This window comes from Apium graveolens, chromosome 6, assembly GCF_009905375.1.
Source record: "Apium graveolens cultivar Ventura chromosome 6, ASM990537v1, whole genome shotgun sequence".
Taxonomy (NCBI): Eukaryota; Viridiplantae; Streptophyta; class Magnoliopsida; order Apiales; family Apiaceae; genus Apium; species Apium graveolens.
In genome coordinates, this window is record NC_133652.1 from 51395402 (window position 1) to 51417309 (window position 21908).

The window sequence follows — 21908 nt, forward strand, 5'->3', positions numbered from 1 at the left end:
CGCGTCACTGGCGCGTTGGTTGATTGAAAAATTGAATACTCCTTATCATTGCGGAAGCATTAAATGCAAATTCACCTACCTCCTTCCGCAATGAATCATTGCGGAAGGAGCATTAAATGCATTCTTACAAACCTCCTTTTTCGAATTTTCAAATATAAATTACTTCAAAAATTTATAAAAAGTTGAAAATAATATAAATTTGGTCAAAAAAATTACACTGCTTATTTTCTTTAAAAATAATTTGTACATTTTTTTTCTGGAATTTTTTGAAAATATTTTTTATTTTTTTCTTTTTTCATTACTTACTCTAATTTTCATAATTAAATTATTTCAAAAAATCATAAAAAATTAAAATTAATATAAATTTAGTCAAAAGAATTACAATATTTTTCTCAAAGTTTTTATTTTACTACTTTTTTTCTGAAATTTTTTAAAAATATTTTAATTTTCCCTTTTCTTATCACTTAATTCGAATTTTCAAATTTAATTACTTTAAAAAATCATAAAAAAATGAAAATAATAAAATTACTTGTGAAAGGAGAAGAATAAGAAATTTCGCGTGTCTTAATCGCTTAAAATTTTGTCGGTTATATTTATTTTTAAATTTTAATCGAATAAAAACTGTTAACTAAATAAAATAAAATTTATTAGTTTTCGTCTTCCGCAATGAATCATTGCGGAAGGTTTAATTGACTTGAAATAAATCCCAACCATGACCCATTATAGTTGGGGAAGGGGACCCCATAATCTAATATTACACATATGCAATTCATAATCGGTTGAAAAAGATATAAAGTTACGCGGTACGGATCGAGTACTTCACAATTCACATCACATGTACTGAATTTCTTTTTTTTTTTTTAAAAGATGACTGGGCCTGCAGCGATGGGTTAAGCTCCCAATATTTTAATGGGCCGAGTTCAATACATTTCTCTTCTATCTAGGTAGGCTATTTTGTCAAATAAAAACAGTAAAAGTAAGTACGGTTTATTTTTTAACCCCAGCAGCTTCACGGTTAATTTTCATCCATACTGTATTTGAAGTGCGTAAATGGCTGCTTCGATTTGGTGTCTTGGTAAGTTAGGGCTTGTATATATATATAATTATGATAATACCTAAATTTCTACATATTTTGTATAGTTCTTCATTGTATTTCATATACCGATTTACATGAAATTCACATTTATATATCTTTCCATTGTTTTGATTATAGAGTAAAAGCATATTTAAAATTGGGAATTTTATTTATTTCAGTGAAATAATAAAACCCCAATTTTTAACTAATCACCAGCATCATGTTTACGTGGTGTTCCCGGTGCATATGATTATGCTACTGGTGATTAGTTTATACGAGTTTTATTTTGATATTTAATATTAATATCAAAATGTTAAACCCCAGCTGTGAGAAGTAAATTATTTGTGGTAATTAAGATGGATTTACAATTTGGATTGTATCTGGATGTTTTTGGATGGGTAGGTTGAATCCTCTTATGACAAACATGCAGCTGACTAGTTGAAATAGTAGATGTGGCCCAATAAGAAATTCTGGCCCAGTAATCTTTGACTGTGAACAGTTGCTGTGACTCACTTCTTGATATCTGCTATCCAATGTAACAATGATTGATTTGGTACCTGAGAATTTTTCTGTAGGTGGTTCACTAATGGTCAAAATTTATGAGCAAGTTACTTTCGCCGCATAATTGAAGAATGCCATTGTTGTTTCATTTACAATAAGACTAATAAGGTATCCATAATTAAAATTGATAAACATGAATTTGGATGGATCATAGAGTTGTCCCCTCCACTGCATATCCACCTTTCCGTTAATGGTGATATTATTACGGTTCTGAACTCACATGTAGCTATTAAATTTTAAGGACAACACATACAAGGAATTGTTTGATACATTGAAGGGGATGGCAATGTAGGGTAGATACTTATGTCGAGAGCATGGTTTCACCCCTTTTCTGAATCTCAGTTTGCTCTCAATTAGTGAGAAAGGACGCCTGTTATCATCTATTGCTTGCCATTTTTTTTGACTCCGATCTCTCCATTCCATTTCATTGCTAGTTATGAATTAATTTTCACGTTTCTTTGTATCATTGATGTTCTACTTCTTAGATTGTCTCAAAATATAATCCTACTTGAAGTTTTGATGGAAACTGGGCACCATGCATCAAATTTATTACTAAGAAACTAACATGTTTCTCAATTGTCTTTTTCTGTGTAAGTATGTGCTATTGTGCTTCAACTTTTTTACCCTTTTCTGCCATTTTTTTAATGATCATTTGTAGCTTTTAGAGATATCCTCCTACTCCTTTCTTGGCTATATGACTTATATCATATTTAACTATCACGTTAGTGAAGTGAATTTCCTTGCTTAGGTGTTACATCAACTCATATGTCAATAAAATCCGTTCTATTTGTGTGTGCTTTGTTAGAGGAAAGATGACAGTTATGCATTGTGGCATACGTCAAAAGGGATATGATAACATTTTTTCAGTTAGATCTGTTATATTGAGCTCTTACACTCTGTACGAGCATACAAAAGCCCAACATGGTTATCTACGATCTTTATTGCAGACCAAGTTGTTTTTAGGGCAATGATACACTTCTTTAGGTATTTGTTTTCTGCTTCTTAATTGAGAGAGTAATGTATATGTTTTAGAATTAGTTATTGAGGTTGCAAATGCATGTTCATATTCAACTCGAGACTTTGCCTCGATAGTGTGACTTTCTGAGGTATTGTGACCTGTAAAGCAGGAAAAGTCATAGTAGACAGTAGAAGTTCTGCAAAATTAGAAGTTGTCTCAGTGAGGGTTGTTAATGTCAAGCTTTGAATTTTATAAAACAAAAGAATGCAGAAGAAATCATATCACCTAGTAATAATTGTAAATTACAAAATTAAAGAAACCCATTTATCCTCAACAGTCTAACAGTTAATACTTAATTAAAAAGTGAAGTTATTAGTTAAAGTCTTAATAGTCTATGACTCTTTTAAAGAGTGCAATTTTTCAATTGCAAAATAAAGTTTGTTTCAGTAAAAACTAAAAACAGAAATAGTAAAAAAGAAATTGCTTTAGTGGTATCTCTCTCGTTCCCTTACGGGATGTTGAAGTTTCGAACCTTGTCAAAATATTAACACTTTTATACTATTAGTTAAAGGGAAATTGCTTTAGTGTTAAAACTTATATGCCTTTAACACTTTAACAAGTTAGCAAAAGTTATTATCTAGTTTGAGTAGTTAAGTAAAATACAATCTACAGACAGCTCTTGCTTTAGTAGTATCTCCCTCGTTCCCTTTACATGATGTTGAAGTTTCGAACCTTGTCAAAGATAAGGGGTGTGTGAGTCTGTTTAATTAGCAAAAAATAAAATACAACCTGAACAATTACGGAGTTAGTTTTCATATGCCAAGTTTAATGTTTTGGTTTTAAGCATTGTACCGTTGATTGTATTAGTTACTTATATAATTGCTGTTGCAATATGACAATGGTCAGAGAATTGTTTGTGTAATTGTTATGGAATCGCTTGACGTCAAAAACTTATTTCCCTGTATTTGAGCATTTTTATAGGGTCTAATTTTAGGTTTCTTATTTTTAGTGTGCGTTATAGGGTTCAACTGAATTTGTTCTTTGGACTCTTTTATATAGTGTTGTAAATTTTCTTTGCAATAATTTAATCTGAGTAAATTGTTAATTGTTTCATTGTAATAGCTGGTCGGTCGTTGTTGGGGGGCCTCGGCAACAGTTCTCTTGGTGTACTGAGGATGTCAAGTGAGTTAACTCGTTCTGATTTATTGTTTCAGGTGAGTTTTTTACCATTAATGTGCCTATTTCAGTTTTTAGTTGTGTGATGACGGATTAGCGACCTCTACATTCAACATCTATGTTGTATGGGTAGTGGCTACTACAATGTATTGTTTCAGTACTGGTACTTTCTCAAAGTGCATTCATCCTTATGAATTATTTAATCTTTGTGTGTTTCTGAAAGATAGAAAATCCAACCACTAATTTTTATCAATTCACAACCCCTCTTGTGTTAAAACATCTTTACAGAAGTTAATAGAATATATATACCTCGAACCGATATTATTGGCCTTTAACATTTAGACAAATTTGTGAACAATCATTTTTAGGCACGCATATTGGCCACCATCCTTTTGGCACGCATTTCAAATAAAACATAGCTTCAAAAATTAAATATATTTCCGGCACAAGTGCGTAAAAACCTCATCTCCGGTTGCAGAACTTTTTCCCCATTATTGCTTAACACTCTGAAGTCAGATTTATACATCATTGTAGTTTGATGATTACTCTATAGATTTACATCATTGTAGAAAATGCTATTCTGAGGTAGCATGGTGACATTAGACTATTAGATTTTAGAGGAATCGTCTTGTTATCAGTTTTCTCATCTCATTTAGAATAGAATGAGTTAATTCATAAATTATATAAGATCACATGTGCTATGCTATGGTTTCAAGTAATCTCTGTTTCTTCAAAGAAGGCTTGTGTTTAAGTGTTTTTTTTTATCATTGTGGAAATAAACAATTGTCCTATTTCACAGCAAACACGAACATTCATTCAGATGGGGACCAATCTGAAAGTTGTTGATAATTCTGGAGCGAAGCGAGTAAAGTGTATACAAGCTTTGAAGAGTAAGAAAGGGGCAAGATTGGGGGACATAATAGTTGCCTCTGTACAGGAAATTAACCCTGCAAAGGAAGTAAAGAAGGGATTCATGAGTAGCACAGTGAAGAAGGGGGCTGTAGTTCATGCTGTTGTAGTTCGTGCTGCAATGCCACGAGGACGTTGTGACGGAAGTCAGATCAAATTTGATGACAATGCTTGTGTGCTCGTTAAATATGTCGGAGGCGAATATGAGCCGATAGGAAAGCGGGTTCATGGGCCTGTACCACATGAGCTAAGGAAAAAAAAGCATGTCAAGATATTGAGTCTTGCAGGCCATGTTGCATGAGGTTTTGGATCCTGTGCAAACTTTGATATTAAGTTAGACATGAAAATCCTCTGTTTCTCAATTCCAGACTTCCAGTTTTTGTTTTACTTGTAAAGTTCCCTGGTAATTTATATAGTTGAAACAACCAACATGTTTGTTTATGACCATGACTTGAGGCTCAAAGCTCTTTAATAATTTCAGTTTTCAGAGACTTCCGTATTTAGAGAAACGCAAATTAAATACTTTCTTCTTTCTAATTTCTCATAATCAAATGACTGTCTTTGTCAAGTACTATGATCTTATTAATAAAACATATATAGGGAACTTATCCATAGCCATAGTTGGATATAATACAGCAGCCACAACGTATTATTGCGACAACTTTCACCTATGACAATGTTTCATTGCGGCTGCTATATCCCAGCCATGTTGACTATGGATAATTTTTTATAGCACATTTAATACTCATAAAAAATATGCTGATAAAATTTGGCAAACAATTCTGTTCGTTTCACCTTAAGGCCACCCTCCTCCTCCAAACTCTTGCAAAATGATTAACCATGTAAACAAAAAATCGATAAATAGCTCCAAAACAAGATTGCAATGGCTTCTTAAAGTGCGTTGCACAGCAGGATCGATATGCTTTCCCCTGATGTTTAAGTCTATCTAAAAATATGGCAAAGAAACTCCTATCACGCGATGAAGTGATCGCTGACTGCACATAAACAGATGCAGCATGCTTCACTAGCTCATTTCTGATTGATATAGTGGAAAAATCAAATGCACTAGATTCTATTGAAGAAGATTTTGTAGGTGGCGAATGTATAACGTCGCGCAGGCTTGTGTAACCTTGACAACATATATCCGGATCGTGATCTCTGATTATTGAAGAATCAGTGCACCTGAGTTTGAACGAGTCGCTCCTGATGAGATTAAATGAACGCAGAATTTTCAGCTTTTCACAATCTGCAGGCTCCATATCTATAAGCCCATATATTAGGTTTTGTGGCGAAATTAAAAGCCCCTCTATAAGGTTGTCTGTGCATAAGCATTAGTTTCTTGATATTGTGAGATGGTATACGGTAATTATGATTTTGTTACAGTTTGATCATTCAATTCCATGCAAGGGTGCTAATAGATGAAGAGGTGGTTAAATCAACGAGTGACTCTCCTTTTATGCAGGAACTGTGTTTATTTGAGTCACTGTTTATTATTTTTGAAATTTATACAACTGAGAGGGGCATTTTCAAAAGAAAATTATATAGAAATGACCGGGAGGAGTACAATTTTGAGAATATTATAGTTATAGGACAAACTATGAACAAAGTGCAATATATTTATTATATGAAAACAATTAATTGTATTATAGCTATTTTAAAGTATTTGTGTATTTTCCAATTAGAAAAATGTATTCCCTCCGTTCCATTCATTTTAATTCAAAAAATAGGAAACTCTTATGATATACAACCAAGTACAATCAGTCACACCTGCTAGTTTATTATACTATATTTATTATATACATTAAAAATTGATCAGTCTCATTACTATATCCAATTTTCTAATTTTTTTCTTATTAAATTACATTTTTTCATAACATCAGTATCACAACCCAGGTGTGTATAATTCAATGGGAGTATTTGTGTAATAAACCTCCTTATATTTTGCATGTTTATATATGGAGATTTGATTAAACATGTCTAGCATTATTTCATTGACTGAGTAGGAACATAGAAATGTGGACACTGATATCAAATTTAATTAGCATAAACAACATATATTTATATATAATATCAAGAATAAATAATCAAAATAGAGTTGTTTGATAATGTTTTGAATCCGGAATCACCTAGCTGGTAGCTAGTACCAAGTTTGTATCTACGATGACGGACATAATGAAGTGATAGTTCAGCTGTTAGTGTTTTGTAGTATAGTATTTTGTCTATGGCATTATAACAGTCAAACGACGGCATGCTCAGACGTAATTACCCCTGTTTGTTTGCTTTTGTTTGTTCATCCCTACTTTCTCTGACCCCCCGACTTCATAACTCTTCTCTGCATATACCTTTCCTCTCCTTAGTCTTTCCTCTTCACATTTACAGTTATACACATATCTGTTCTATTTTATGTATACACATGTACATGTATGCTGCGGAGAGCCACTTAAAATGTAAAACCCAAATATGCATTTCTGTTAACTATCAACTTATTTTGATGTTTGCTTTTGGCATTAGTACGGCAGTAACACAATAATTCTAACTCCATGTTATGGCTACAATCAATCAACAGTGTATACATTGTATGTAGATGTATATCATGTATTACCAAGAAGAATGGATACGATTCTCACGCCTTTGAGGTAGTAGTAGTACGAGTGTGTGGCGTTATAAGCGGGTATAACGTACACCCACCCAGGCAGCACTTTGGTCTCATGCATTAGTCCTGTCTTCTTCACTCCTCTCTTTCTCTATGCTTTCCTTTATCACCTCTTTTCCATGACCTTTCTTTCTTTTCTTTTGCAGTTTTGCTACGTACGTACGTACGTACTGTGTCTTCTTTTCTCTTTTGTGTTTCTGCCTTATTACTCTCTCTCTCTCTCTCCCCCCCCTCTTGAACATTTTAAGAACTTAGTTATAAGAACAGAAGTAATTATGGTGTTGTAACTCCTGATTTCAGACTTGGTAGTACACATGCATATTAACAATATTGAATCAAGTTTCAATAAACAATACGCATATTTTGATTCTCTGCAACACTTATGCCTTGAGAAAAATATAAGGGAAGGCAGGGTTAGATCCAGAAATAAGTATGCATTTTGAAAGAAAACAAATAGGGGAGGGAGGGGGCATAACTAATTAAATTCCTAATTATTATTATTTGGCCTTCACTGTTCCAACTTCAATCCGTTTTTTTAAAAAAAGACAAGATATATATCAGCTAAACAGTACTGGAGTAGTACTAGTTAGTTAGAAATGTACATGTTAAATATATGATCATATTGGGGCCTTATTCTAATACCTTAAAGTTTTAGATGAGCTGGTTACTCAACATGGTATCAGAGCTTAAACTGATGGGAGGACTAAGATTCGATTCCTAGCCACCCCAATATTCTCACAATGTATTGTGGACACTAAAGGCAATTATGTCCCAAAGATGGGCGCCGGTATTCCACTCTTCGACTCATAAATGGGCTTTCGAGTGAGGGGGAGTTAAATATATGATCTTATTGAGGTTTTTATCTAATAACTTAAAATTTTAGATGAGCTGGTTACTCAACAGTACATAGAAGCAAATGGGACATGTTTCTTTAGTATTCTCCAAGGACTCTAACCATATGTACCCGCACCACCATCACACACACAAAATATTTTAGAAAGCCATATTCCTACGTAACTAATTAGTGTGGTACATGTACAATTCTCATCGTTCATATAAAATGCATGTATCTATGTGTAATTCATACATATTATCATACATATCAACCCCTTATCATTATTATCCCCTTTCTCCTTCCCCTGCCTATAAATAGACACACAAAAATTAAAAAAACAGTCAGCAAACCAACATTTGAATTTCTTAACAAAATATTACAGTACTGTTGTCAAAACACCAAAAGCATGGAGGTGGAAAAGCACATAGCTGGAATTCATGTATCGGACAGTAGCACAAGTAGTAATGAAGAGATGAAGATGAACACGATTTACGACAAGGTCCGGTACCTGGTCTCAGGCAATGCAGTGGTGGTGTTCACCATCAGCGGGTGTTGCATGTGCCACGTGGTGAAGCAGCTACTGTTCAGCCTGGGAGTGGGTCCAACAGTGGTGGAGCTGGACAGGGAGGCAGCCGGGTTGGAAATACATGGGTTCCTGAGGCAGATAGCAGGAGAGGGGCAGCAGCATCCGGTGCCGGCGGTGTTTGTGGGAGGCAAGTTCTTGGGAGGAGTTGAAACCCTAATGGCTTGTCATATTAATGGCACTCTTGTTCCTCACCTCAAGGATGCTGGTGCTCTCTGGCTCTAATCACTTTACCATCATCATCATATTTATCCCTCTATATTAGGTCACACTTTCAATATATTCTATGTATTAGGATTTAAGCATTAGGTAGCTTAATTTGTATCAGTGTTAACAATTAACCTGTACTTTATTTATTTCTATGGTATGCTAACATTGAAATGTAGGTTTTCAAATATATATACAAATTAATGGACTGCATGAAATTAAGTATGTACACATGAATTTGTATAATGTATATGCATATGTATGTATAACTCCAAAATATTAACCATTCTCTATGCTACAACTAAAGTTGATCACTGTTTTGATGATCATTACTTGTTTAAAAACACTGGAATTGGCAAGGTATAAACTATAGCGTACTATAAGAAGCATATAATCATACAAGTTATAATTAGGAACAATTAACTTTTTCAACTTCTACTAAATGCTAGGTTATTGATACTAATATCTACGCCAATCTCCCCCTGCATGCATTTTCGGTGTATAGTACGACTATACCGTTTAATTTATCTTGTGAGCTAATCTTAAGCAATTTTTTCGATAAATCAACCTTGAGAATTTCAAAGTTTTTGTCTCGAATCATAATTAGCCGTGAGTAATCTCACAGTTTGTGATGTAAATTATCAGTTGATAGCTCATAAGCACAAACTCTCAAACATAGATATTGGTCTCGTCTTTTTTGATATAACGGGACTATATAACTTAAAGTTTCTTGGACTTAAAATGAGTTATAATGTTTGGTTTGTTGTATTTTAAACTGGATAAGAGCAATTCAAACAATATCCCATTAAATGCCTTATAAATATAATAAAATATTATGTTCTAGTTATTTAAGATAAATTTGTTGTATATCAACTTCAACAATATATCTTATATTTGTGTCTTATTACTAAAGTAATAATATATTTGAATTATAATGATGAGAGAAAGTAAATGATGAGAAAAAAGAGATATGTAAAAAAGGATAAAATAATTTTTTAATTGAAATAAATGAGATATGACATGTTTAGAGTAAGTCCAAGAGTGCGCTAAACTCATGTCCTAAACTAGAAATAAGGCATTTTGTTTAAATGAGTGCTCCAGCAATGTCCTAGTGGTGCCTTAAAATACTAGGACATTTATCAAATGCCTCATTTTTAAGGCATCACTAGGCATGCCCTATTTAATTTATATCAATAAAAAATTTCTTTCCCTCTTCTTTTTTACACATCTTTTCTCTCTCATCTTTTCTTTCCCTCCAAATTTAATTCAAATATAATATTATATTAATAATAGGACAGCATTATAAGGCATATTGTGGGAGTGAATATGCAAAAATCATATCTTAAATCACTAGGACATTATATTTTATTATATTTATAAGGCATCTAGTAGGACATTGTTGGACTTGCTCTTAGTGATGCCTAAAATGAGGCATATGGTGAATGTCCTAGTATTTTAAGGCACCACTGAGATATTGTTGGAGCACTCTTTTTTCAAAATGCCTCAAATTTTAACTTGTGACAAGTTTTTAGGGTATTTTTGGATGTATTTACCATAAAATAGGGGAAATTAGTTACCAAGCTCCACCACAGTTATCCCAAATTACATAGCTATATACTAATTATCTTTGAACTTGTAATTGTAACTTAGTTACGAAAAAGTTAAAATTTCCGTGTAATTATAAAAATTGATGAAACAAACGAGGTTATAATCTAATGTGGTTGTTCCCTCGACTGACCGATAAAAAAAGTGAAAGAGGCATAGACATTTTCTAAGGTGATAACTTAATTCGGAATACTAATAGTTCATATATGGTAAGAGCATCCGCTTTATATATAAATCATTGTCTAAATCTAAGATGGTAATTTAATTTGACAAAATTTGGATAATCTGACGATGAAACTCTCAGCTGTACACCGCAACTAAAAAATACATAAGTATTTAGGATTATTTAATTCACTTTTATATACTCCCAACCAAACACCGTAAGTAATTTTGTTATTTACAAGTAGGGCTGTAATTCGAGTCAGACGGCTTGCGATCTCGCCCAGCTCGAATTCGTTTAAGTAGGCTCGACTCGGCTCGTTTAGAGTTCGAGCAGAAATTTCGGCTCGTTTAATTTTCCGAGTCGGCTCGACTCGACTCGTGAAATTAAATGAGTCGAGTTTGGGCAGAGATTTATGCTCGATTAGTTAAACGAGCCGTCTCGGCTCGACTCGATTAATCTCAACTTAAATTACGGTTGGCTAAAAACTCGGCTCGCTCGACCCGAATTACAGCCATATTTATGAGGAACTACGACTTACGAGGCCGAGTTACGGCCTATCAAGTAAGGCCAAATATTCTTCACTCTTTACTAACCAAACTATAAATTACAAATGAAAAAGTACAAAACCAAATCGAGTCTTTAATTAAAGTATAACAACCTTGAAATTTCGATCACTAAAATAGAATCTTAGCAGGTAGGATCATTAAAGTTTTGATCAACAGTACTAAGCTATTGGTTACTACTTGCTACTATTCTAGTAAGCGTATCCAAAGGTAAAAGCAACAAGCCCCCCTTTACGTTCTGATTCTGCGTCGCGCCGCTGCAGCAGATGGGGTTGACTGACTTTACTTGCCCCCGTGATACTGTCTCTGTCTCTGTCTCAGTTATAAATTAGACACCCTACCGATCTATCTTAGCTACAACGCTCCGTTTTCGGTTTAAATAATGCCCCCCTCCGTGATTTTTTAGTTATTATATTTGTAAAAAATTACACATTAAGAAATATTAAATTTTGTAACCTGTCTACATGGATGTCTCTATTTATTACATTAATTAGATGCTAAGTTATAAGTATACATATTAATTGTAAAATCAAATATTGGAGCTAATAGTCAGGGGTAAATATGAAAAAATATGTATTAATATACACTAAAACAAGAATGAGACAATTATTTAGGTACACTTTTTTGTTGCAAATACGACAACTAAAAAAGTACTGAGGGAGTATACATAGTAGTATCACTTAACTTATGCAACCTTATATTTTATTAAATTATTCTGCCTATATTAAAATCATAGTTAATACTATGCATTACTTAAAAGAGAAATGCTAAAATTTCCCAAATCGTTTCCAATCAGGAGGTGTCATTTCATTAGTGGCATTCTGATATCCATTTCGGGGTATGTAAACATAAAACAATCTAGGTTTCTGAACTTGTTCATCTGCATGATATTTTCCCAGTATACAGAGAAGATTCAGTTGATTTGATTTTATCATGCTTTCTTAACTTGTTAGTTTGACCACAAGCTTTGAACCAAGTTAAAACTAAACTGAATCAAACAGACAAGGACAGTGGTCCCCCAAAGCTGGTTGACATGTTCAAATCAAAATGATAGGAACATTGCTATATAGGTCCAGCCTAATTTATTCTCTTTAAGCATTAAGGCTCCAAAGTTTAAACATCCCCGGTCACAAAATTCATTTTACCTCGCATACTGGATAAATATGTCTTTCAACTTAACCAGAAAACACACATTTGTTTTACGAAAGCTCTGAATGACGACAACCAATTCGAAATGCATCGTTTTGGTGCAACCAAGTTCTTCATCACCAGTATAGCATCCTAATATTTTACAGTGATGAAAACTCAATAGGTACCAATTTCAATTGTCAAGGGTCACAAACTCGTTTATACCCTGTATCTTCAAGCACTTGAAACAGTACAATCCCCCTTTGTATACAGTTTCCAACCTAGTGTTCACTATAAAAGTAGGAGTAACTGATAAAGTGAGGCAATTATCAAGTTCAAGGGACACCTGCAGCAGTAAAAGGAGAGGATTCAGCAAACTTTGCTCTTACAGGACAATTAGATATCCTCCATGGAAGTACACAAATACTGTATTCAGTCAAAAGATAAGATTTCCCATTTTATATATGTATCTTAAATTTGTGAGGAAATACCCATATCTTGTAAACTTAAGAAAAACTATGTACTCGGATCACATTTGTTACACGTGTTTTTTTACTATGTAAAGTTTTTAGATATTTGAACTCCAGATTTAATATATGACTTGTTAAACACTTAACGAAGGAAGCAAGGGAAAAAAGTAACATTCTCTGAATGATTCCAAAAAGTTTACAAATCAATACGCCACACAAATTGCAAAATTAACATGATTTAAATAGGGGAGGATTGGGGCCACGGAACACATTATTCTTATACTTGAATTTTATAATTTGTTATGCAATATTATTTGCAGGAACTCGTTGCTATAATCTACTAACCTTGAGTAAGTTCTTTTGCATCCTCTCCATTTTTCCAAACAATATCCTTCAACCCAACCGAGAGGTTTTTGTAAAACTGTTCAGGCAATGCAAAAACAATAAATTAACATTATACACAGAAATGCCAATTTTACGAACAAATCAAGTGCACTGACACGCACAAACACACAGCAGAAAGATTTATGTTAGCTGAAAGGAAATGAGATGGAGAGAGGATGTGATAATAAGAATAGTACACCGTAAAGAACTTTTAAAAGATGTAAAAAAGCTAAACATTTTAAATTACTCTTCAAAACAGACATCTTAAAAACCATTGATCTTTGGAAGTAGAAGTATTTTCCAACATTCTAAAATAAATGATAAAATTGACTTTCGACTTTTTATTGATATCCCTGTAGTTTCCTAGTAGAGACTGCCATACCGGTTGAGGTCTTGCAAGTAACAAGAAATTAAGAATGAGAGTTTGAGGCTAGATGGAGGCATATAGGTGTCTCAGGACTCAGGAGTATCATGATAAGAGTCATGTCAAAGATCCGATCCATTAAGAAGTGGATATAGATTTTCACTCATCCGATCTCATAAAGACCCTATCCGAACTATTTAAAATTTATATATTTATGAGTTTTATATATGAATAAAATTTAACTATAACAAATAAATTTAATTTACTTTTATATGTATCAATATTCTCATTTTTTTAAAAAGTTATTTTGTTGCATTTTTACACTAACTATTATTTCATCATTTTATAATTTCTCGTACACATCATAATGTCATCATATTCAAATGAGCGAATCATGTGTGTCGGAAATTCTTTTCATACATGGCGTTTTATCCGTAATTCACAAAATTTATTTACTTTAATTTATGAGATTGACATATATAATTAATTTTCATATATTTCTCAAATTGCATTGTTAATTTTTTTTTATTTGTTTATTTCATAGTTATTTTAAACTCAAAAGTTTTTACATATTTCAATTTTGTTTAATTTACAAATTTTTGACTATAATATACAGTAGTTTTTTGTGCTTAGGTTTATTTTATTATTAAATCGTGTTAAATTAATATGATTGATCTCAAAAATTTTAAATGGATCCTGAGGTCCGATCCGATAATCCGAAATCCTAACGGATTGGATATGGATTATGTTTTTTTTATATACAAATATGGATTATGTTATTAAAAATCCGAAACGATCAGATCTAAATCCGATCCAACAAATTTTAATGGATATGGATATGAATATGGATCTAGTCAAATCCAATCCAAATCTGACCCGTTGACAAGACTCCGGATATAAAATTGGATAAACTCATTTTTTTTATCAGACTAACACTCTCACCCCTTGGGACAAACAAGGACTAATGCAATGTTATATGCATTGTTATGGCAAAGGATGTTCATAACATGTAAGTTGTAGTAGCTCATAAGATAAATACGCTTACGATCAATGTTAGCTGGGACCTATCGAGATGACATACGTAGATATGTTACTGCCTCACAGTGCCAGAGGAAGAAAAGGCAAAATAAATAGAATGACAGACTGGATGCAAAGCATTGCATTAGTTTTTATTTATCGCTTACCTTGTGAAATTCCAAAGTATCCCCTCCAGCCTTCCTAACTTCAACCATGTGAAGTGAGGGTGCCACCTCAAATATCTGGGAAAAAAGTTAACATTCACAACAAATTCAAAAAGAAAATAAATTCAGTTTCGCTATGATTAAGAAATCTTAATGATATGGGAAGATGGAGGATGGATAGCAAGCTTACTTCAGTAGCAACAGATAGATGACCCTTACGCCCAGTTTTCTCCCCTTGCAGCTTTAACTGAAGAACAAAAGGCATCACATTATAAATTGGAACTGAAAGAATATTTACAGGTGCAAGTACAATCAAGTTTAAGAAAATGCTAAGCGCAAACAAAAAAGGCCAACACAAGTACCCACACTAGAAATCCACTATGCAAGATTACAAGTTCTATCCTATATATGCCACAAAGGAATGGCTTGCCTAAATGATTGTCAAGAAAGATACACGAAGCAGACTTATGTACAGCACCTTGTAGTTATTTTTCTTTACATCAAAACCCAAGGGCATAGCAGTTTCCTCTATTTTTGAGATTATTTCACTGGCAGGATGTTTGGATGTGAACCTTGTTTCTCGTTTGACAAGGCCCTGTTCACCAAAGAAACTGTTAAATGTTCCTAGCATAACATAGATTAACAAAATTGATATTTAATGCTACAAGTGTGATCATATACCATTTGTTTTTCAAAAAGAGAACTGAGATTGAGACCCTGTGATTTGGAAATGAGCTCAAAAGCATTCATAGTAACAGGTGCTGCTGGCCGTTCATCCCGCCTTTCCACAACTAGATTGGGAGATTCCTAATACACCAGGCCGGTAGGCGTTAAGTTTAGATATAATAATCTAATGAGGAAGATCTACAGAGTAGCCTGAAAAAATAACAGAGAACTTACCCCTGTTTCATCAAAGATGGCATTCACATCCTCAAGACTAACATCTTCTTGCACAAATCTAGGTGGCTGATATCCTTTTTTAAACCACTCATTCTCAATGACCTCTTGAATAGTTATCCGCTGTTTACACAAACATTGCATAATAATACATTGTTAAAACCTGAAAGATATATTACTTGCAAATCACTCAAAATTCAGCAAATTTTATTCTTTTTCCAAACAAATTATAGATCTAATATGCGAATTAACTTACTGTTATTGGACTAGGGTCTAAAATTCTTTTGATTAATTTCTTTGCACTCGAAGAGAACCAGGGAGGACACGAGAAATCCGCTTTGAATATCTGCAGTTGGGTTAAATACACGAGAGCTAAATATAAGAAGATTATAAAATAGAATGAATGTTGAAGGCTTAGAGTATATCCAATTATAAGAGAGAAATGATATAGGATTAACCACTGCTACTTAGACATGTGAACCAAAAGGATCTTTGTACCTCACTTTTCTGTGTCCGGATATATATCTTTACCTTTTTTCTGCTCTATATGAAGCTTAATCTAAAGCTAATAAGCTTTGCAATAGGGTATCTACAATAATTTTGGAGGTACTAATAGAGTCTCGATTTCCTTATTTATAACATAAGAAGGTTCTTTACCGTCATTTTCACGGTTTAAGATTTGGTATGTTACAAATTAAATTGTCAGTGATATCAATGCAGGAATGAACAGTCTCCAACTTCAAGCTTCATAAATGAGAATAATGTACTTTTTGTGGTAAAGAAGAATGTTTACATTGATTACATAAATGAGAATAATGAGAATAAATGAGAATAATGAGAATAATCACATATTGATTACATTGTACACACACAAACATACACATAAAACTCAAGGGAATATCAGTAAGCAAACTCCTGTATGGTAAAAGATCCAATTACGTTTGGAAGTAAATATATATAAATGAATCACCTTTTTGTATAATGCCATGAGGTTGGATTCTTCAAAAGGCAAATAACCTGCCATAAGTACATAGAGGATTACACCGCATGACCACAGATCTGCCTTGGCTCCATCATAACCTTTATTATTTATCACCTGGAAAGTGACAAGTGAAAGTTATCAAAAGCCAATATTTAGGAAAAGAATGTTTGATAATTGCACCAGGTTTATACTATACCTCAGGAGCCACGTAGTTAGGAGTTCCACAGGTTGTGTGAAGCAATCCATCTTCCTGGTAAAGAGGACAGAGAAGCAAAGTGAAGAAACAGGTTGTGCTTGTTGAATTTATGTTGAAGGAATAGTAACTTTATTAGATCTGAATTACTAAAATGGAATAGCTTAATGCTCAAAGATATAGCACATTTGGTAACATAATCACACTCAACAAACTAAACTACTCACACGAACTTGTTGAGGCAGTGCACTTAAACCAAAATCTGAAACCTTGAGAACACCATTTGCATCCAGCAGTAAATTTTCTGGCTGTGCATTGAATATTGGATGACAGTATCAAGATACTAATGTCAGTATTTATCATCACCTGAGATTTATGAATAGCAACTGCTTGACCGCAGAAAAACTACTATAATAAGATATAGAGAAAGGTAACATCAACCTTGAGGTCTCTATGGAAAACCCCCCGACTATGGCAATAGTCCACCGCATTAATGAGCTGCTGGAAGTACTTCCTCGCCTCATCTTCTTTCAGCCTGCCCTTGGAAGCCTAGATCAACAAGAACAGCATTTAACCACATTAAATAGAACTTGCAAACAAGATGCACAAAAAAGTGCTGAGTTACGGCCATCAAAACTTACAATTTTGTCAAAGAGTTCCCCGCCAGTAACAAACTCCAGTACAATGTATATCTTTGTCTTGCTTGCCATAACCTACCCAAAAGTATCTCAAAACACTTAAAAACCAAAAGGGACCAATGGAGTAAATCACCCTCGTGATAAATTCAACCGTTAATGGACTAAATTCTAGACTTGCAAATAACTTGCGAGGGAGAAGAAATACAGCCAAAGTGTAGGAGTGATACAGTAATCCCATGAATTATAAGAGAAATAAACAAAAAATTTATGATCTACCATTAATACGCATACATGTATATAAAGTGTGGCTCGGTGATAATTAGATCGCATCCAATCATAACATTCTTACCTCGTGCATGCGTATAACATTAGGGTGTCTGACTAATTTCATAGTAGAAATTTCACGTTTGATCTGCACAAGTTAAAAACACATATTTAAAATCTTATTTTATATCTCAAGGGAGGCTACCACATTAAGTTCATGGTCAAATACCGAATCGATACATAATGGCAACACGTAATCAAGTACAGCTAGAGAGTGTATGAATTAATACTTCAAAACAGTGTCTATACTCTCAAGAAGAAAAGCTCATAACTTAATAGAAATGATATTACTGTAGTTTTATCAGCAAGAATTTCAGAAAAGTTGTTATGCTCGTCTTTTGTAAAGGTAAATGGAACGCACTTTCTATCGAGGTGGATGCACTTTTGTACAGGGCACAAACTAAAAGCAAAATTGAGCTCGGGCTTTGGTTTAAGCAAGGGCTTAACTGCACTCTGCACAGCTATACTGGAGTGTTAACAGCCAATAGCCTAAATCTTCAAATCGTAGGAACTTTAAGACTCAATAAATTTTAAACAACTAACAAACAGTTCTCTTTTTCTTTCTTATTTTAGTATTTCACAGAACCAATTTTGGAGAATAGTATTACGTGGTAATGGCAAATCAAGCTTTTAAAACACCTGGTAAATAGATGTGTTTGACTTGCTGGTGTTAGATATTGTAATCTGTTAATATAAAAAGGAAAGAAAATAGCTCACATGAAAAGAAAAGGAAGTTTAAACTTCGGTTTTACGTAATTCTACTTTTTCTTTCCTCAAAAAAACTTTCAAGAACATCTTAGTTATTCGATAAATAGTATCCGAAATTAATTTCTAGTACATCACTCTATTTTTCTCCAACAGTCTCATAGTACTCCTCTTCTACAAGAATGATTTTTATTAGACCTAGAGCAATACTTAAAGGGTCTAGATAATAGATACTTATATTTAACCGATCAAATTGTTTGTTATTTTATCAACTTTCAGTTTCCTATAAAACTTTCACTTTAATCAACATAAGTTCCACCAGTTACATTCAGAAAAGTCACCTAAACACCGGAATATCGAAACAAACAATAAATCTACTAAAAAGGTAAATCGGAATTAGAACTAGGAAGACCAAAAACCAAAAGTACAGGACAGGAGTAAAGAGTTATATACCTGACCAATCATCTTATGCTTGAGAACTTTCTCTTTATCAAGAATCTTAATTGCCACATTTTCATTAGTCTGCGTATTCCTCGCAAATTTCACCTTTGCAAATGATCCTTCCCCTAGTGTCCTTCCCAATTCATATCTTCCAACTTTTGTCCTCCCACTACCTCCATTAGCACCACTACTTGAAGATTTTGATGCCATATCTATAATATCACCTATAGATACTAATCACTTCTCTGTGTATACTTATATATCCAAATACACACACCTCAAATAACACATATACCATCCATTGTATGTATCCAAGATTCAATCTTTTTTATTCTATCTCTAAAACCCACCACAATTTCTCTCCAAGATTCAATCTTTCTTGCTCTATCTCTAAAACCCACCTAAAATTTCTCTCCAAGATTCAATCTTTCTTGCTCAATCTTCAAAACGCACATAAAGTTCCTCTTAAAAATTAAATACAAATACCATCCATTGTTTTATATCTGACCCAGAATCAAATATTTTTATATATGGCCAAATAAAATAAACCCCACAAATCAAATTCTCTTCTTTTTACAAGGTTGCCAAACCTGAGACTTCTCAACACTCATCTTGCCTTGTGATTTTATAAGAACTCCAAAAAAAGAAAAACTCAAAAGATAAAATCAAAAATACCCTTTTCAAGAAATCTAGAAATATACCCAAGAGAATCAAAAGAAAGTAGAAAAGATTCCAAAAGATGTAATTTTGACGAGAAAAAAGCGAAATAAAACAGGCGACATGAATAAGCGAGTTGACCCAGATTTGAAATCGTTCAACTCAGTTTAATGTTGTTTGAAATTGAGAAAACGAGAAAGCTATTTTGGGGAAATGCTGTTGAATCTTTGGACGGCCAAAAGAGGGTGGTGAATTCAATGAGTGCACGCAAGAACAATTATTTTATTTGTTTATTTATACTCGATATTTGGATTTGGATATATTGTACGAAGAAGGTTTTTGTAGGCGAGGTGTTACTTGTATTTTCTGACGTGGTTTTATTTGATTTCCTAAGTTTTAATTTAAAATGACTTTACGTTCATTTTTAAAGTTCAAAATTAAAAAAGCAATACATTGAATCCCCTTGAAATCGGTATTCTTAAAACTTTTGGACTAAAATGCGATTTTAGATATTTAACAAAATTAAATGATATTTTTGCTTCATCAAATAATTGTTTAAACACAATTTGTTAATTTCAAGAATATTATCGAAAATAATTTATTATATTTAAGAATAATATATACACTCTTCAGCCCAATTTAATTACCCAGCTTAATTTTTACACCTCTATCTATATTGATTGATGACATTTGATAGATGATTCGTAATACTTTAATTGATGGAAATTTTTGTGCGGGTCCATCATTATTAATGAGCTATCCGTCACTCCATCAATTAAATAATTAAATTATGGATTTTTCTATGGATACACATTAGTCACTAACTTTCATATAAATGAACTCTTTTTATTGGTTGTTGAATAATAAATATTAATGACCCCTGCATTCACATCAATTCCACCAATAAAAAAAAACTCATTTTTGTTGGAGTTAGCGGACACACCTTAGAAAGACCGTTAAACTATTACTCCCTCCGTCCCTTAATACGTTTTCCATTTTGACTTTTTACAGTGTTTACGGTAAATGATTGACTACTAATTTACATCTAATCTATAAAAGCGAATATATTCATGAGTGATTTTGTTGGATTCATATTTATGAATACTTTAATATAGTAAAAATTTTATATTTAATACTAATACAAAATTAAAGATATTAATAATTAAAAGTGTGTATTGACAAACGTATTCAAAACAAATGGAAAACGTTTTTAGGGTCATAGGGGTACAATTTATCTATCACATTCACCGGTACAAACTAGAAAAATCCTAAAAACAATGTTGAACTAGTCAGACGACCATGTGCTTTAATACTTGTAGTTCTATATTCGCCTGGTGTGCCATTATTTACGATCATGGTTTGTTTTTCTTATTTTATATTCTTGGAACTTGGAAGCATATGAATAATGGAATCTACGTACATGTACGTACAATTATTTTGAATTGTTTATCAAGAAATTGTAAATAATTCTAGAGTAGATTAAGGGGGTTATTAAGCTCTGATTAGTAACTTCATAAATTTGAAGTTAAAACGTTGTTTGATACTTGCATGCAGAGACGATCAAACGAGCGGTTTGGCTCGGCCCGAACGTAACTCGGCTTGCCAAAAATTCGCCAGACTCGCCTCGTCATGCGCCGGTTCAATATTCGGCACTAACCGTGTATCCACACGAGCCGAACACGAATTGTAAAATTTGAAATCGGAACCGGCCCGGAACCGCTCGTTAAAACCGCATCTGAATAATTATTTATAAAACGAGTAACCGGCCCGCCTAACCGCGGTTATTCGGCCCGCCTAATTATCTCTGCTCCTTTCTACTTTATACTCCTTTCTAGGGGTGTGCACGGTTCGGTTCGGTTCGGTTTTTACCGAAAACCGTTACCGAACCGTGTATGTCGGTTCGGTTCGGTTTCTAGCTATTAACCGTAACCGAACCGTTCGGAACAGTTATTTTCGGTTCGGTTAACCGTTTATCGGTTTCGGTTTTTTTCGATTTTTTTTTAAAAATAATTATTTAATATAATACTAAGAATATTTTTAGACGTTATTTAATATAAATCTAAGAAAATTAATTATTTAGTATAATGTAACAAACAAGTAGCATCGTTAAATGAGGGATTCGTATTGATGAATTAATAGAGCTATAATATGAATGACTATCGACAAGTCCAAGTGCAAGTAAATGACTATCATAATCCATCTACAGGCCCAACAACAAAAGGTTTTTAAAATTCTTATATAAATTTGGCAAGTATC

At 33.2% G+C, this 21908-nt stretch overlaps 3 protein-coding genes across 3 annotated transcripts; 2 read left to right on the forward strand and 1 right to left on the reverse strand.

The window, feature by feature from the left end:
* Positions 1-970: 970 nt before the first annotated feature.
* LOC141668278 (large ribosomal subunit protein uL14mz-like) lies at positions 971-5170 on the forward strand. Its single transcript, XM_074475090.1, has 3 exons — positions 971-1075; positions 3717-3808; positions 4570-5170. The coding sequence occupies exons 1-3, from the start codon at positions 1051-1053 to the stop codon at positions 4978-4980; spliced, it is 528 nt and encodes a 175-aa protein (XP_074331191.1). The 5' UTR covers positions 971-1050; the 3' UTR covers positions 4981-5170.
* A 3403-nt stretch (positions 5171-8573) lies between these two features.
* LOC141665034 (glutaredoxin-C9-like) lies at positions 8574-8975 on the forward strand. The gene has a single exon (XM_074470992.1). The coding sequence runs from the start codon at positions 8574-8576 to the stop codon at positions 8973-8975; it is 402 nt and encodes a 133-aa protein (XP_074327093.1).
* A 3384-nt stretch (positions 8976-12359) lies between these two features.
* Positions 12360-19936, reverse strand: LOC141664235 (CBL-interacting serine/threonine-protein kinase 23-like). The gene is made up of 15 exons (XM_074470142.1): positions 19008-19936; positions 17875-17937; positions 17529-17600; positions 17329-17436; positions 17115-17195; positions 16891-16944; positions 16683-16808; positions 15969-16058; positions 15716-15835; positions 15497-15622; positions 15294-15410; positions 15006-15062; positions 14819-14893; positions 13232-13307; positions 12360-12762 (listed from the first exon to the last, which is right to left on the reverse strand). The coding sequence occupies exons 1-15, from the start codon at positions 19203-19205 to the stop codon at positions 12752-12754; spliced, it is 1374 nt and encodes a 457-aa protein (XP_074326243.1). The 5' UTR covers positions 19206-19936; the 3' UTR covers positions 12360-12751.
* Positions 19937-21908: the final 1972 nt, after the last annotated feature.

Bases quoted from the DNA above. Each gene is read 5' to 3' on its own strand.
- LOC141668278 (XM_074475090.1), top strand. From the start codon at position 1,051: ATGGCTGCTTCGATTTGGTGTCTTG. The intron at 1,076-3,716 runs GTAAGTTAGGGC...TCATTGTAATAG, and splicing joins TGCTTCGATTTGGTGTCTTG to CTGGTCGGTCGTTGTTGGGG. The intron at 3,809-4,569 runs GTGAGTTTTTTA...CCTATTTCACAG, and splicing joins GTTCTGATTTATTGTTTCAG to CAAACACGAACATTCATTCA.
- LOC141665034 (XM_074470992.1), top strand. From the start codon at position 8,574: ATGGAGGTGGAAAAGCACATAGCTGGAATTCATGTATCGGACAGTAGC.
- LOC141664235 (XM_074470142.1), bottom strand. From the start codon at position 19,205: ATGGCATCAAAATCTTCAAGTAGTGGTGCTAATGGAGGTAGTGGGAGG. The intron at 17,196-17,328 runs GTTGATGTTACC...TTCAATGCACAG, and splicing joins TTTTCCATAGAGACCTCAAG to CCAGAAAATTTACTGCTGGA. The intron at 15,623-15,715 runs GTAAGTTCTCTG...CTGGTGTATTAG, and splicing joins CCATCTTTGATGAAACAGGG to GAATCTCCCAATCTAGTTGT.